Source organism: Xenopus laevis, chromosome 9_10S, assembly GCF_017654675.1.
Source record: "Xenopus laevis strain J_2021 chromosome 9_10S, Xenopus_laevis_v10.1, whole genome shotgun sequence".
Classification (NCBI taxonomy): Eukaryota; Metazoa; Chordata; class Amphibia; order Anura; family Pipidae; genus Xenopus; species Xenopus laevis.
In genome coordinates, this window is record NC_054388.1 from 59,986,436 (window position 1) to 60,005,190 (window position 18,755).

Below are 18,755 nucleotides of genomic sequence, written 5' to 3' on the forward strand. Positions count from 1 at the left end.
ATGAGTATGTTCTGTAGTTCATTGGAATCCATTTTATTATATAGAATGATTATAAATATACATCACCTTAATGGTATAATGAAAGATAATATCTTTCTAAGGAGCTTTCCATATGGTTTAAACATATTTGTAATTGTTATTGAAAGCAGTATCTGTCTGGCTGTTTATACTCTAGTTCTGCCTCCTGAAACAGCTGATTAGAGACCTGGAGAACAAACTTTTACTTCGTTATTTCAAGAGCCATTGTCTTTCATTATGTTTTATTATGTATAAAAAATGTTTGGTGGAGTTCCTGGTTTATTATAAAAAAAAAAACCAGACATTATTGTTTAAGCAGGGCTCTTCTCCCATTTATTTTTCTCTTTTGAAGAAGCAAAATATAAAGTCACAGACAAATGTGTTCATGGAACTTTCCATGAAACAACCACCCTCTTGCCATTAGTGTGCTCTGGAACATACCACAGGAATATGGTAGCTTCTATGTCTGTATAAATGCAATAAGTCTAGGTTTAAAGGGTATAACACTCACACATTATAATTTACTTAAAAAGCACCAACATATTCTGCAGTGTTTCACAGAGATTATACATCATTCCCATCAGTACCCCCCTGTCCCTGTGCTTTTGGAGTGTTGGAAGCATGGACAAAACATAAAAACTCCTAGAAGATACAGTGAACCCTTAAATTGCATTACCTAATTTTAAGTATTCCCACAATTTAAACTGGTTTTGTGGTCCTACCAATATATAATGCATTTCAGTGGGTGCTTTTCCCTGATTTTACAAGTTTTCATGGATTTTACACCAGAATTTTGTCCTGATGTTCCCAAAAAATCCTGTGAATGTTATTGGTGAAATTAATAGGTTTAGGTCTCATACTGACGAATGCTAAAACTGCACTCCCCTGTGTTCTGTTATAAAGTGCTCAGCTGCAGGGGAGCACATGAAGGGACACGCCCAGCTCTTTTAAATGGACCTATACTGACACAGGTGCATGTGAGCTCCAAACACAGGCCCCTTTAAATGCATTACATGCGCTCCTTCCTGTGGCTAAGTGCTTTAAAACAGAATGCAGGGGGAGTGCAGGTTTAAGTGCATGTCAGTTCAAGTCTTTAAAATACTAAACTATTTTGTCATGGTTCTTCCTGTAAATAGTCAAGTCCAATAAAAAAAAAAAAAAAATGGGGGTTGTACAGTAAAACTGTAGTGCCATGGCTGGAAACAAAGCAATGACCTCAGTGCACCTTTTCAGAGCCATATAAAGAGAGCAATATTTGGAAAACACATTTATACTTTTAACGTGCTGCCATCAAATTACTGCATGACTTTGTTTAAAAACCTGTTCTATCAGCGAATGCTACAGTTGCTTACAAAAGCCAGGCTTTCAGAGTGTCTCATCAAACAGCCCCTAGCATCTGAACCCACACCTGTTGTGCCTGATGGATAGTGATGTACAAGCCCAGGTGGAATGTGTTTATCACCCTTATCTGGCAGGATGATGAAGCCAGATGGAAGTGCTGGCATGGCAGTTGTACTGTATATTCCCCCACTGCAAAGAGTAATTGCTACTTTAGCAGTGGCAGCTATTAATGCAGAAGCTTTATTGAGTAGCTGATGTTTCTGAGTAGCTACCGTATTTGTCCCTTTCTTAGCAGAGCAGATTCTGACTTTTGACACATTGTAGCAGAAGCCAGCTGATTAACAGACATGTGACAAAGTAATTACAGCTAATGTGGACTACATTGTTTCAAGAGACAGAACCAGCAGTCGACAAAGAAATAGACCTACTGCTTACAACTGCAATTACATTTAAAAATAAACTTCAAAAACCCTGGATTTATTAAATGAATATATATATATATATATATATATATATATATATATATATATATATATATATATATATTTATTTATTTTTTTATTTTTGGGTTTATAAGTAAAAAAAAAATTACTGCTTAACATTTTTTCTCCGGCTGCAAATGAGACTTCCAGAGTTCATCAGCTCAAAGTATCCGAATCCTGCATAAGGGAATGCCCAGTGTTCCATAGGCCCCATAGCAGCGTTCCTGAACTAAATTGGAGCAACCACCTTTTGTTGCATATATGTAAACCAACAGTGGGGTTCATTCACTATTAAATGAACCCCACTGTTTACCAATTTGCCATAGATACTGCTTTCACCCTATAAATACAGTGCAGCCTGTGTTCAGCAGTAATGATGCTCGGGTCAAAAATTCTTTGAGCTGCGCCAAACCTAACTAGCCGTAACCCAACCTATTACACTATGTTTATTTACCCATACCTGCCCTCACCATCATGGAATCATTGGAAGGAATGGGTGGCCAACCTGTGCATCACTGGCAGGTGCAAGCTACAACAAAGTCCTTGTACTTACCAGCACCTGCTGGTGGCAAGCTCTGAACCTAGTTCTGGATTTCCAATCCAACACACACCTAGGTCCTGGACACAAAATAAATGACAACTAATCATTTTATATACAATACCTTTTGGTGGTTAGCTCCTGAAAAACAAAACAAAAATACAATACATATATTGTAAATAATTCACCTAGGAGAAAAGATGTTTAAACTCTACTTTATTATGACAACTTCCAGCCATCATTGATAATTGTTTGGACAAAGTAGAGTGCAATCAAATGTTAAGACTCATTCACAATGTCCTTTAAGGTGCTGAAAGGAAACTGAAAATCCTTGGGGTGCCATAATAACGGTGGCAGGTGTAGCCTTGAGCTCACAAGGATCAGCAGGAAATAATCACTGGCATTTCAAAAGTCTAGAAATGTAGATACCTGCAGCCCTCCAGATGTTGCCTTGGATATTACTGGGATACTTGGAGATACAATTCAGCATCATGAGTTTAGAGACACCTGCATTGGAGTATGCCACTGAAAATGTCATTCCTTATAGAGCAAGAGAATAATAAAATACTCAGAAGAAACATTTCCACAGCTAAACCATCCTACTGCACTAAAGGCCAGTATGAAAAACAAAACTCTCCTAAGCCAAAGGTGAATTGGGGTTATCTACACATATACCCAGATGAATATGCAGGAGGCACTGTTGCTGGCTTACTGGATGTGGTTCCAGATACACTAGCCTTCCAGCAATACCTGTCCACAAGGTGTTGTGTTCATAGTTACAAGGTGATAGTTCCTTGTTAGTACAAATACAGGAGCAAGCATGCTAGCACACAGGAAATACAAAGTGATATGTACATAACATAGGTTTCTGTATTCAATTTAAGTCTAGAAATACTGATCAGTCATTAAGTGTGTGCTAAATTTAGCTCCTAGAGGTTGTTACCGGGCCCAGCTACATTCGGCTCCTATGATTCAGACTTGTAAAATTACTTTATAAAAAGCCGAGTGTTTAAAATTCTTCTTTCCCATATTGAAGGGAAGAATAAACTTGCAGAGACTGTCACCGTTTTAAAAAGAAAAAGGAAAGCTGAATAGAGTTTTGCTTCCAAATTCACAGACTTCTGGAACATTCATTCTTGCCCATGGACACATTTGAATGCAATGTTTTTTTTAGATTGTAGCAGTTCAGGGAGTCATAAACACAGCATTTTGCAGAGGTACCGTCCCTTTCCATGAGTCACTGTGGTCATCTAGCTTTAAGTCTCGACATCATCCATTCAAGTCCTTGACACAGGCTGATTCAGTAAAAGAAAAAAACAGTAATTAATAACTCAGGAATTGACATAAAACAGAAATCAGCCCTAAGAGCTGTATTCCTGGGGTAATAACTCTTACTGTTATAGGGCCACAAAAGTATCATCTACTTTACTTTTATATCGGTTTAATGGAGGTGAAAATACATTATATGCCTACAGTCTCAGCTTTGCTTCCAATTAAATCAGAGGTCCCCAACCTTTTTTTACTTGTGAGCCACATTTAAATGTAAAAATACTTGGAGAGCAACACAAGCATGAAAAATTCCATGCGGATGTCAAATAAGGACTGTGATCGGCTATTTGGTAGCCCCTATATGGACTGGCAGTGCATCTGTTTTTTATGCAACCAAAACTTGTCTGGAATTCAAAAACAAGCACCTGCTTTGAGGCCACTGGGAGCAACATCCAAGGGGTTGGATGCAACATGTTGCTCACGAGCTACTGGTTGGGGATCACTGAATTAAATGATGCTTGAAGAACAGATTTATAGGTCAACATACAATAAAGATTTGTACCAATGAAAAGAATGATGGCTATTAGTACTGTATGGGACCTTTTTGTTGTCTTTGTCAATATACCATTATATGGAGGAGCACAACCTTTGTCACCTCTCATTGGCCTACTGCAGTGTTAGGGCTCTTACACATGAGCGTTTTTACCTGCGCTCCCCTGCTTTCCGTTTTTCGGCGTTCAGCCACAGGGGAGCGCAGGAATAGACGCATTTCATTATTTCAAATGGGGCTGTACTCACACAGGCGCGTGTAGGCGCCGAACGCAGGAAAAATGCAGCATGTTGCGTCTCAACCTGCGTTCGGCGCCTACATGCGCCTGTGTGAGTACAGCCCCATTTGAAATAATGAAATTCGTCTATTCCTGCGCTCCCCTGCGGCTGAACGCCAAAAAACGGAACGCAGGGGAGCGCAGGTAAAAACGCTCATGTGTAAGAGCCCTTACAATCTCTCTACAACTTAAATATCTGATACGTGCAGTTCAAAGGACTGTTGTGCACTTTCCAATGTACAGTATAGAAGTTTTTGATCCTTTCTTATGGATCCATCTATTCTGTACACAGACACAATTATAAACAGAGGGGGATTTGACACTGAAAACACCAAAAGTCGCATGCTTGTGACTGCAAGTTTCTGACATGAACTGCCTCCAAACATTCCTAGGGGCAATGCAGCATTTTTTCTAGGGGTTTAGTGGGACTTTTAACAGACTAAATAAACAATAAATCTCTTTATCAAAGATTTTGTAGTTGGTGTTAAACAATAACAGGGGGACATAGGATTAAGCATATTAAAGCAACACACCCTTCTCCTGTTAAAGCACAGCATGCTTGTATGTGCCAGGGATGGTCCTTGACAGAAGTCAGTTTCAAGAATTGCGATATTTCTGCAATCGTCATACACTCCTTTACATCTTGCTTGTTTGCAAAAACCAGCAGCCCCGCTTTCTTCAAGTCCTTAATAAAGAGGGGGAAAAAAGAAATTGAGACAGTGACCTGTGTATGTAAACAAGCATCCATTCATCTCAGTTTCTGGTGTGACTGCACCTAAACCAATTCCCAAAATGGAAAAGTGCACCAACTAGTGACCCCTATCAGCATATATGTTGGCTGAAATTTGACCATTCTTGTGTATGTTAAACATAGGTGCATGCTGCCTTGTTAAAGGGGAAAATATACCCCCTTTTTTTTGACACAAGCTCATGCAGTTGGGCTTATGTAGAAAAGGTGCGTAAACACAATCTGAATTTCCAAAAATATATGTAAATGTACAGGTATGGGACCAATCATGCAGAATCCTTCCATATAATGCATCTTTCCATAACTTGGAATTTCATATCTTAAGTCTACTAGAAAATCATGTAAACATTAAATAAAGCCATTGGGCTGGTTTTGATTCTACTAAGGATCGTTTATATCTTAGTTTAGATCAAGTACAAGGTAGTGTTTTATTATTAAAAATATTACAAATAAATTAGAAATCATCAGAGTTTTCTGCATAACGGGTTTCTGGATATCTGATCCCATGCCTGTATTATTTTTTTACACAGACTGAAAAGAAAACGTGATACTCTGCCCAACTATTTCCCAACATTCCTTATAAATAGACAGTGTAATGCTACACCTCCTTCCTATTGTTCCACTGTGAAGTGATGGATTCTGAGAACTATGCTTTTCATAGTGGGCAGTGCACAGGAAAGCAAAGGAACGTCAAGATGCAGAATATATAACATCACAGTGGAACAAGGTGAGGGAGGGGATTAGACCACTCTGTAAGGCTAGTATCCCACAGGGGCTGAAGTCAGCCTGAAATGTGCAGGCCTAAAATTAGACCCTACACGGGCATTAGACTCATCTCCAGCCTGCACCTGGAACTCATTGTACTGACTCAAGTGCAGGCACACCCTGCTGATTTTGGCATAGAAATACAAGACGTTGCATTCTTACATCAAAATCAGCTGTGTGTGCCTGCAACCGAGTCAATACAACGGTAGCCTAACTGGAGGGTGAGGAGCTCGTTGCTGCGAGAACAGACAGTCCTTTTCAAGACATGGAAATTCTATTTCATGGTCTATTTTTTAGGAGAAAAATGCACCGGCCAGGTAAGCATGTAAGAGTGTTTTTCCAAGGTCTGGTGTAATTTCCTCCTAAAAGGAACACCATCCCAAGGAAAAACTTAGCAATCTATTCCACTGGGGGGGGGGGGGTTCCTAACATTTTGTCTAACTGTGCTCAATGCTATATATATATATATATATATATATGTGTACTGTATATTAGGCCTAATGCAGGGGTGAGTCTCTGATATCTAACACTTACCTCATGGGATAACATTTTATATAATTCTTCTCTGGTTACAGAAATCCTCTCTCTGTCTGTGCTATCCACAACGACGATTACAAACTAAATATCAAGAGGAAAACAAAACGTTACAAGACAAAGCTATTATATACACTACATGCAGATTCTACTAACGCACCACCATAATTAGCACTGTACGGTTTTCTGTTTCAAAAGTCACACACTTATGGACCATAGTTTTGTCTATATTCCGTTTCACTTCCGGTGTGCTACTTCACCCTTTGGGTCTATGGGTCACAGGGAGATTTCCAAACATTTAATTCAAACAACTGGCTGACCCTATTCTTAGCAGCATGGTGCAATTCAAAATTCACTTTAGAGTGACTCCTGGAAGATTACAGAAAATGTCCTTTAATTTTTAAAGCAATCCTATCGTACAAAAAACACAAGCCCATTATTTCAGGGGAAAAGTAACAGCTCCAATCAAAACAGTGTAAAGGTCAGTGTAACCCTATGCACAGGGACGCTTACCTCTGTGTTTGTGTAATAGGTATTCCAAGAAGAACGAAGTGATTCTTGACCTCCAATATCCCACATTAGAAACCGTGTGTTATTAACGACTATTTCTTCTACATTGCTTCCTATTGTAGGGGATGTGTGCACAACTTCATTCATAGAGCTAGAAGGTAAGAACATGAACAGAATAAGGCCCCTATCAATAGCTTAATTATAGTTATCATTGGAAAAGAAACAATTCGATCTTGCATTTTGTACCTACACCTATAAAGCTGCTACTATAATACAACGCTCAGCAACAATACAAGGGCCTGATATTCAACAGTATGTATTGACATCTGGCTGAAAATGTTTCTCTCTTACTCTGCAGGAACTTTAGCCATACTGCAAACTGTCATGGAGACACTCATTTGTAATAAACATGCATAATGAATACACACAGATGCTAAGATAATAATCTGTGTTTGTTAATATCTAACAATTAATATTTTAATATTAATAATCACTGGTATGATACAAATAAAACACAATTACCATATGCCAGACATTTGTGTGGACAGATGAAGGCAATGTCTGACACTTAAAAGGAGAACTGAACGCCCCTCTGTAAGTAAAAGCCTCACCCACAATTGCATTGGTGCTTGCCCCTTTGGCACCCATACATGGCTATGGACCTACAAAGTAGCACAGGAGAGATAGTGGGTGTCATCTTCTGCTTCAGGTCACATCCTGCTTTTGGTATCCTGACTGCAACTGCCGACCACATCTGCTTCCATTGCCCATGCTTCTGGTCAATAATTAAAGGAGAAGGAAAGCTACAGAGGCATTTTATTCCCAATAGATAAGCTGCAATAGTGCAAGCTAGAATGCTCTATTTATTCTGTGGAATGTTTTACCATGCCAAAGTAAAAAGCTCTAGAAGCTCTCTGCTTGTTTAGGATCGCAGCTGTAGTATTAGCTTGGTGTGACATCACTTCCTGAGTCTCTCCCTGCTCACGTATCACACTCCAGGCTCAGATTACAGCAGAGAAGGGGGAGGGGGAGAGGAGCAAACTGAGCATGCTCATGCCCGGGGCAAGGAGGTTTAAGATGAGGGCAGGAAGTCTGATACAGAGACAGAATGTGTACACAATAGAAGGAAAGAAATGCAGTGTTTCTTTTGAAAGAGGACTCAGAGCAGCACTACTTTGAGGGTTTACTGGTATATTTAGGTGGACCTTTCTGATAAGGCTTACTTAGTTTTAACCTTTCCTTCTGGCTCCCACATGCATCTATTTAGCCAGTTTTTATTTTCATACTGAACAAATCCTTTAACAGAAAGCAGGCAACTAGACAGACTGAGTAACTTCCCTATGTAGGAAGAAGTGCCTCTTGTGGCGTTATCCAACCTTCCTTGCTACTGCTCAGCTGTGGCCAGAATCTTGTCTGCCAAAATGTACTACTTGTCCTGCTGTATGAAGCCATATTGCCAAAAAGGTGCAATTGAATAGCTTTGTAATTGGTTCTTGTAGGCATATAATCATACACTTGGCACCTGTAATGTTATCTGGTGTATACTTACAACTGATATAGTATAGTTGTTTTTCCGGCATTATCAAGTCCCACGATAATTACTTTATGTTCTAAAACAGAAAAGAATTGTAAAAAAATATATATGTTTAGCATTAACATAACAAGGGCTTTGAAAAGTTGTGTTAAAGGGGTGGTTGACATTTAAGTTAACTTTTAGCATTTTATAGAATGGCTAATTCTAAGCCACGTTTACATTTTTTCTTTTTTTTATAGTTTTTGAATTATTTGCCTTCTTCTTCGGACTCTTTCCTTTTTTTCAGAAGGGAGTCACTTAACCCATCCAAATAACAAATGTTCTGTAGGGCTACAAATGTATTGTTATTGCTACATTTTATTACTCATCTTTCTATTCAGGCCTCTCCTATTCATATTCCAGTCTCTTAGTCAAATCAGTGTATGGTTGCAAGAATAATTTGAGCTGCTAAATAAAAAGCTCAAAAACTGTAAATAATAATAAAATGATAACTAATTGCAAATTGTCTCAGAATATCACTATCTACATCATACTAAAAGGTAACTTAAAGGTGAACAAACCCCTTTAAATATATTTTGTTATAGACAACCAATTACATATTGTGTTTGTAAGACAGAACTCCCTTCCTTGTATCGCTGTGACCTATAGATACAATCTACTATGTGTTAAAAACTATTCTGCTTTTTAGGACAGGGTACACAACAATGAGGCATTTAGCCAGTATAAGCTCAGATACAGTACATTACACACCATTAAAATAAGGGTTTATTCATCACAACTGGAAAGATAATGTTTACTCTCTATAATAAAAGACTGCTGTGTTACAAGAAGTCAGTCAGTAACTTGTGTCTGTTATATAAAAATGGAGTTTGTTTGTTTGTACTCCTTGTATTTGTATAGATTAATCAAAGTTCTTTGCTTTCCTCCCACACACACACAGAATACCGGCAGGTTATCTGGCTCCTGTTAATATAGACCCTAGCGAGTATCCACGTGTGAGGACTGTGGCTCTGATTGATATAAATGATTAACTTGCTCTGTAAAGTTCTGCGAAATAGACCAGCACTTTATAGAAAGAGGCTAATGATAACTGCTCCATACAGGTGTGTGACACATGTGCCTTACAGGTCCTAAGTTCACCAAACAGTGCAAAATGACTGTAACTCACTTGTGACTAATACTCTCCCATAAGTGATTATAAAAAAAAAAAAAAACTCACAAAACTTGCCCCATTCAGTACTGTGTATTCAAAACAAGATAAAAGTATAACAGTATTTTACAATAATAGAATGTGCAGCACTGTTCTATAGGCATCATAATGTTTACACTAGTAACTGAAGACAGTTAGATAATGAACGGTTTCAGCAGTGACGTACTGACATGTTCCTACTAAATCATTCATAGTATGGAAAAGGTCCCAGGCAACACACCAGCCAAGCAGGACACCTTTATCCCACAGCACAGGAATAATAATGCTTAAAGGAAAACTATACCCCCAAAATGAATACTTGAGCAACAGATATATTATTAAAATATATATGTGAATAAATATTGCCCTTTTACATCTCTTGCCTTGAATCACCATTTCATGATGGTCTGTGTGCTGCTTCAGAGATCACCTGATTCGGAAATTTTGGAAACGGACTTCACCGGATGGGATGATAACCACGTGGAAACCAACGTATTTAAAATTGTAAATACTTTATTGAACATCACTTTAAAATCACATGCGGGCAGGGGATATGAGCACATATTTCAAAATTCCGAATTGTTTGTAAGCCGTGGCCAGAGCGGTTCCTCTGGATACACCGGTTCGCAGATTCCCTGCATGTGGATACGGGATATCAGCTGCTCCTAACCTCCACAATTACTCAGAGATCACCTGACCAGAAATACTACAACTCTAACTGTAAAAGCAGGGGCGTAACTACAGAGGAAGCAGACCCTGCGCCTGCAGGGGGGCCCAGGAGGTATAAGGGGCCCCATGAGGCCCTAATTATTAAACCATTACAATATATATTGGTAAAACAGGGCAACCTCTCAATATGTTGGGGGCCCTAAAATTAATTTGCTGTGGGGCCCAGTAACATCTAGTTACGCCACTGTGTAACAGGAAAAAGTGTGGAAGCAAAAGACAGAACTTTGTCTCTGTATAGTTTGTTTGGTATGTGTGCGTGCACCATGAATCCTAGGACCCCAGGGGGCTGTCATTTTTTAAATTAGCAATTTTCTAATTAGGATTACCCAATGGCACATACTACTAAAAAAAGTATAGTATTAAGAAAATAGTTTATTTACATTAAGCAGGGTTTTACATATGAGCGGTTTTATGCAATATATTTTTATAGAGACCTACATTGTTTGAGGGGTATAGTTTTCCTTTAAGGAATTAAGCATTGTGTAGAGGATAACATGGAAATTAAGTTAGCATAGGTGTATTTTACCTGCAATGGCAGATCAGGACAATATAATGAATGCTTTGTACTGGGGGGGGGTTGCTGAGGATCAGTATGAGAAATCATGCTGCAAGCAGAAAAGCTAAGAGTGACCCAAGAAGCCTGAAAAATACTGAAATAGGGGTCAGACTCTCTACAGTAAAAAGAAGAGTCCCTAGCTCCCAATATTAACAATGACACACAGTATAAAAGTAAATATCCATATTCCATTGACCGACAATGTGATGGAAAGTGAACACTGTATCTCTTGAACTGACTTTAGGGCTCAGTTATTGGCAACCATGACTGTTGTAGCAGATTGCCCCAAAGGAATCCCTGCTTTTTCACAGGATCAGGGGTTGTCTCTGAAATGAGAGACACTATTTATTTATGCACACAGTTACCTGTAAAGTAAATTACACCACAAATGTCAACACTTTCAAATATTCAACGCCCAACTTTCGCTTGGCATGGGACAGCCTTTTATCTTGACTGAAGCAGTTTGCGTGTGAAAGATGAAGTTACCCATAATAAAATAAATATCATTAATCACTTCTTAACTGTAAAACTATGTTCTACCTTCTACTTGTTTGTTTGTTTTTTGCAGGGATGGGGCATTTTTATACATCCGTTCCTGACATTATTCATACATATAAACAAATACAAATGAAAAAAAAAATAGGTTACTCCACTCAGAATTGTTAGACCTGTTCTTGAAAAAGCATCACTGTGCAAATAAACATTTGATGATTTAATTACAGGTCAAATAACATGAGTGAAATATCATATCAAAGAGAACATACTTCATCTACTCAAATAAGTTGCAAGAGACAACAATACATACACACTGCCTAAATTATAACAGGTGCAATTTCTCCCTGCTATACCTGCTACCCACAGTCCCTTCCCAGAGACTATTATCCCTGCTGCTTCTATAGGCACCATCTCTCCCTACTATACCTGATATCCCAAAGTCTCAGTCCCTTCGCAGAGACTATTATCCCACTGCTACTATAGTCACCATCTCTCCCTACTATACCTGCAATCCCTGCTATCCCACAGCCACAGTCCCTTCCCAGAGACTATTATCCCACTGCTACTATAGGAACCATCTCTCCCTTCTATACCTGCTATCCCACAATCACAGTCCCTTCCCAGAGACTGTTATCCCCACTGCTACTATAGATACTATCTTTCCCTACTATAGCTGTTCTTCCACAGTCCCTTCCAAGAGGCTATTACCCATCTGCTACTATAGTCATCATTTCTCCCTGCTATACCCACTATCAGGGGTGCTTCGCCAATGAGGCAAGTTGAGGCTGTCGCCTCAGGCGGCATCGCCCCACTAGGTACCAGGGGCTGCAAAAATGCTGCTCCTGGTACTTTAAGAGCGAATTACCGGGGGAGGGGGGGCAGCAGCAACTGCTGCTGCCTCAGGTGGCGGAGGGGCCAGGATCGCCCCTGCCCACTATCCCACAGCCTCTTCCCAGAGACTATTATCCCACTGCTACCATAGACACTATATCTCGCTCCTATACCTGCTATCCCACAGTCCCTTCCCAGAGGCTATGATCCCTGCTGCTACTATAGTCATCATCTCTCCCTACTATACCTGCTTTCCAACAGTCACAGTCCCTTCCCAGAGACTATTATCCCACTGCTACTATAGGCACCATCTCTACCTACTATCCCACAGCCACATTCCCTTCCCAGAGGTTAATATATCGCCTACTACAGTTGTTGCCATGTATGACAAATTAAGATGCGAAAATGTGTTGTTTCCCACATTGTTCTTTAGTATGTGAAGACTCGAGCCCAGAGAAGCTGGACGACTAGCAGCTGCTGAACTACAACTCCACTATACTATGTAGATGTAAGAGAGAATTCTGAGATTTGTAGTTGAACAGCTGACTGTGTGAGCATTTGGAAATCTACATTACTCTATAACTGTGGAGCCCGAGCCTTACCCTGGTGACTGAACAGCCTCCATATCTTGGCGAACAGGATTCCCATGATCAGATGATACAGGATCAGCAATCTCAAGCTAAACGCCGGAAGGAATCAAGCTTGGGCAGCTCTGTCCCGTACATCCCTCCTGGTTAGTCCATCTCCCTGGCAGGAAGAGCTACGGTACACCCGGCTGTCAGTGTCGCACAGCTGATGACGCCAATGTACAATACGCATGCGCGAAGCCAGGAGTGGCCACTTTTCCGGCTTGTTTAGTATTTCTGACGTAGAAATAAAAGGTGTGAGTGGGCAGCAGTGCAGGGAATCATGTGATCGGCTGTGCTTTGTAAAACTCAGGTACAGGTATACCTTCCAATACTTCCTATATCTCCTGTTCAAAGCACAGTGCTGCTCTCTCTAGATTCCCGGTTCTTCATTGAATAGAATAGGGCTGCACATCCATCACGCTCTGAACATGCCTCACCAAATTATCTTGCGACTTTGTGGCCTAACTGGGAAAATGAAATGGTGACTGAGTCAGAATAAAGGCATTAAAAGCTTTTTCTATTGAGAAATGAATTCTAGCAAATAACATAGAGATACAATAGAGCCTCACCTTGTAGCAGACTCACCACACTCGACTTATACTTGTAGCACTAGGGCTCCTTCTTATGGACAATACTTACATTATTAGACAGGTTAAAACCTGCTGTAGACAGAGATTAGTAATTCAAAATACAATTGATGCAGAAAACCCAATATGTACTGGATAAATGGCGATATACCTATGGCAGGATTATGTCATGTGATCCCTATGAATTATTTCTAGAGTGCCAACATATTGCGCAGCTCTGTAGATCACGTTATTTAATAACAGTAAGCATTACCCCTATATTTGCATCACTATAACGTATAATAATATATCAATATACTGACATCTATATACCGCAATAATATCATACTGACGCGTTGCAGTTACCGCAGGAAATTTGACATCCCAATTTGCTATACTGCAGCCGTTTGTGTTAAATAAGTGTGCTAAGTAGCAGCAAAACATTGCAACTTATATAGTGAATAAAGTACCCCCTCTTGTAAAATATAAGGATATTATAAGTTACCGAGGAGTTTCATGACCATATAAAAACACGAGGCCGAAGGCCGAGTGTTTTTATACAGGTCATGGAACTCCGAGGTAACTTATAATATCCTCATATTTTACAACTGGGGGTACTTTATTAATTATAATACACAAATTTTAGTGAGTCATGTGACAGAAATTACATCACTACTCACCGTTTATAACTGATGACATCACTATTCACCGTTTATAAGGATATAATTTACAAGATATTCCTGGCTTTTGTGTATTATACTGATATAACTTTACATGTGCCGTCCAGGCCCGGACTGGCAATCTGTGGGTTCTGGCAAATGCCAGATCGGCTGCTATAAGATCCCATAGAAAGTGACTATTTAGTGGGCTGGTGGGGGCTGTTTGGGCCTCTGTGTACCTGAAATGCCAGGGCTTATTTTAATTCTCAGTCCGGACCTGCGTATGACAATGAAGAACATCATAACAAACAAGATGAATAAAAGTGCTGCAGATAAATCGCAGACATAGTATCGACATTGAAGAAAATCCAGTAGAGCATTGACCCTGACTAATGTGGCAGGGATAACTGCAGTAGTGCCCCAGAATTCATATATACTATGAATACTATATTTGGTGAAACGCTCTCAATTTAGATAGGGAGGGAACCCAATACCATTGTACCCTACAGAATAGTGTATTTGTATACGCATTACTGCGATGAAACATATCTGCTACAAGAATATAATCCGGCATAATAATAGCATTGACATTCCAAGCAGCTGTCTCCTGGCCCATACTCACAATCTCTTGCATGCCCACATTATAAATGCTGAATAGCTACCATGTGGTATTAATAATACTCATCTGCCAGTACCAGTTTTATATACTGATAAAGATAATAAAATGCAGGACAGCATAGGAACTGTAACATAAATGATGATATTCCTTTTGAATACTATACTACAACAGACGCCCATCTAGAGCATTACAGTACAGTTATATATATATATAAGAAGAAGCTGCCTCATGTGAGTAATTCATGACTGTAGATGATTAATATAATATTGCCACAGCTATACATTCATAATCCAAAGGTTTCCTGCACATAGCATTAGTACCCTGCAAGGGCATGATATAATGGTGTTGAATGGCAGTATTGTATACAAATGAATACTGCGTAGTGGACAAGGTAACACTAGCTGGGAATATGCACACTATACGTAGCATGCTGAGGAGTCATAATATAAGAATGAGAACTGCAGTACATGAAGTTACCCCATTATCTAATGTCCTTAGTAAAAGAGCAGTGATGTACACTGTATTCAATACACTTGGAAGCTGTATCACTTGTTACGACAGTAGAATGCACCTAAAACCGAGTAGCTGTATCGTTGGAATAAGACAACAATTATCTAACCAGTATCAATGTATTCTTGAATTACAAGATAAGCTGCTGGGACTCGCACCTGTAGGTGCAACACAGTAAGTGTAGATATGCTTACTATTGAACACAACACAAGTTAAGACCTGCAGAGGTACTCAGTATGGTAGAATAATGGTAAAGGCCCACTATAGGGTTCCACCCAACAACCAGTACAGTTTATTGAGCAGTTACAAGGATTCCTCCCATAATATGTTGTAACATGAAAGCCGGATGAGCTTCAGCAATGCAATGGGTGGTATGATGATGATTTCAGAAGTTGGAGGGTGGTAAAGGGGTGGTTCACCTTTAAGCACTTTTTTCAGTTCAGTTGTTTTCAGATTGTTCACCAGAAATAAAGACTTTTGCCAATAACTTTCCATTCCTTATTTTTTACAGTTTTTCCAAAATCTAAGTTTAAAGTTTAATGTTCGTGTCTCTGGTGTTTGAGTCTGGCAGCTCAGTAATTCAGGTGCAGACTCTGAACTGTTACAATTTTGGAACATTGAGTTGAGACATTTCTCAGCTGCATCTCTGGAGTATTAGCAATTATTGTATCAATTCTAACAGCCTTCAGCTCAGCAGGGACAAAGATAGGAAATGTATCAATTAAATGTATCAATTTAGAACAGTTTACAGGGTCGGAGATCCCACCCTTCCCAGAGCTGCTTTAGAAGGTCAAAAATGACACTTTACACTTCAATATTAGAAAAACTGTTACACACAGAAAATCGAAAGTCATTGGGAAAAGTCTTTAATTCTGGTGATCTATCTGAAACCAACTGAACTAAAAAAAAGTGTTGGAAGGGGAACAACCCCTTTAATAGCTGGATTAACATGGAGAACAATATTAAGTAGTTGCAGAATCAAATGCAATGACCTGAAGTGCCGTGTTAATATGGTGCATGAACCATAATATGGAGAATAATTTCATGATATTTCTTGCACAAGCTGTATAATTGTGGATTGCTGAAAGGCGGTGCATAGCAATGTTGTAATTATGTACTGATAACTGCTGAAGTTGCAATGTTGTAATCATGTTGAACTACTATGCTGCCCTTTGTATTCATATGCTGAATAACTATATCATGATAGCGCTGTCAATTGTAAGGTTGCAATATAGTAATGTAGTGAATTGCAGGGATGCACTTAATTCCACACCCTGAATGGCTTTACAGTGTTAGCTTTGTAGTTACATAGTTGTAATATAGTAAAAATGAACTGCAGACGTGCACTTGATATTCATATACTGAATGGCTACATCATGATGGAGCTGGTTAATGCAGATGTCCCGCGGTTGACATGGGGTCCAGAGGTGCTCCTGGGTCGAGGTGGGAGAAGCCTCCCTGCCCCCTGTAGTATTGTAGCAAAGTGAAGTACAAGGGTGTTCTTAGTATAATATGCTGCTAATACTGGTTAATTGCAAACATTACAATATGGTAGTATATAGAACTGAAAGTGAGCAACACAGTGCATGACTATACACTGTTATAGTAATAAGGAACTGCAGAAGTGAATTTAATATCCATATGCTAAGTATGTTAGCCTTGTATCGTGATAGAATTGCTTAATTCAGTAGCCTGCTGAACTGCAAGGATGTGATAAGTACAAAATACTGAATGGCCATATCATGATGGTACTAATGCTGACATAACTGCAGAAGTGCACTTAGTATCCCTAACTGTAGGTGAGCACTCAGAAAATACACTGAATGGCTATATAATGATAGCACTGATGTCTGCAGACATATAGCAATAATGAACTGCAGAAGTGCACTTAGTATCCCTATGAGGAATGGTTATCCTGCTAGTACTGTTAAATGCAGACATCACAATATGGTAGTATAGAGAACTGTAGGTGAACTGAATGGCTATACAGTGCTAACTTTGATTGTTACATAAATTGCAATATAGTAATAATGAAATGTAGAAGTGCCTTAATCCATAAACTGAATGGCTATTTCATGGTAGCGCTGGTTAAATGCAGATGTTGCAGTATGGTAGCAAAATGAACTACAGGCGTGCACTTAGTATGATATGCTGAATGGCTGTATCATGATAGAACTGCTTAATACGGATGTGCAGTACAGTAGCATGGTAAAATGCAAGGGTGAGATAAATACAGGCTATATCATTATAGCACTTATGTCTGCATACATCCAGGATTCGGTTCGGGATTCGGCCTTTTCCAGCAGGATTCGGATTCAGCCGAATCCTTCTGCCCGGCCGTACCGAATCCTAATCTGCATATGCAAATTAGGGGTGGAGAGGGAAATCACGTGACTTTTAGTCTCAAAACAAGGAAGTAAAAAATGTTTTCCGCTTCCCACCCTATGCAAATTAGGATTTGGATTTAGTTCGGTATTCGGCCGAATCCCTACTACAGATATGCACTTAGTAAGCTGAACAATTTCCACTACCATATTGAGGCAACAGGTTTAATAGAGCTTTAGCATTGGGAAGCACTGTGTTGAATAAAGCCTGTATTAATTGTATTAATATCTTTCATTGGTATAGCTGGATAGCCAATTTGCTGCTTCAAACTCATGTAGGGACCCTGAGATTTGGGTTAAATTACTCAGGCAGTTCCCCTTTAGTATTTGGACACCTACGGGTCCTTTAGTTAACTCAGGCAGCGATGTCCCTTGCTGGGTCCACATTAGTTCACAGTTCACAGAGTTTGTCCACTAGGTGGTACTATGTGATAATATAAAGGGGTTTAGCACCATGTGGTCTGGGTCTGTCCTGGGACTTTGTCTCACTTTGAGGTACTACAGGTCCAGGTCTGCCGATGAAGTTAGTTAAGTGTGAGTTAGTGATAGTGAATATGGTGATAGCCACTCTAGGAGTGAGAGTCAGCACAGGGTAGCTAGTGAGCAGATGTGGCTCCAACGAGGAGAAATAGTGGGGTTAGGACCCCGTGGTATTTGAACCACTAGAGCAGGGACTACAGTGGGTGAGTTGAGGACCAGATAGGGTGCCAAGACCCAAGACCCGAGGCTGTATACAGTGGGTGAGGTGAGGACCAAGTCCGGTGCCAAGACCCCAGGCTGAGAAACCCAAGCCTTAGTGTTCTTCCAGAGGGATAGTGCCTAGTGAGAGTGGTAACTATCTCCTAAGTCGATTATTGCTGTTACTTTGATATATTGGATATTATCTCACCTGGAGCACCTTGTACCCCCTGGAGGGAATATTGCTGTTTGAAGCTATCCTATTATGCCTGTGAACATCTAAGTATCTCTGAACTACTCCATTGCAACGGTTCTCTGTTAATAAACAACATTATGTTACTGCA

General features: G+C 39.6%; 1 protein-coding gene across 1 annotated transcript; it reads right to left on the reverse strand.

Annotated features, from left to right (window-relative positions):
• Positions 1-2,582: 2,582 nt before the first annotated feature.
• Positions 2,583-13,176, reverse strand: arl5a.S (ADP ribosylation factor like GTPase 5A S homeolog). The gene is given in 6 exon segments (NM_001091463.1): positions 2,583-3,674; positions 5,009-5,160; positions 6,523-6,606; positions 7,036-7,183; positions 8,582-8,642; positions 12,969-13,176. Coding segments are annotated over 6 exon segments (540 nt in total). The 5' UTR covers positions 13,015-13,176; the 3' UTR covers positions 2,583-3,625.
• Positions 13,177-18,755: the final 5,579 nt, after the last annotated feature.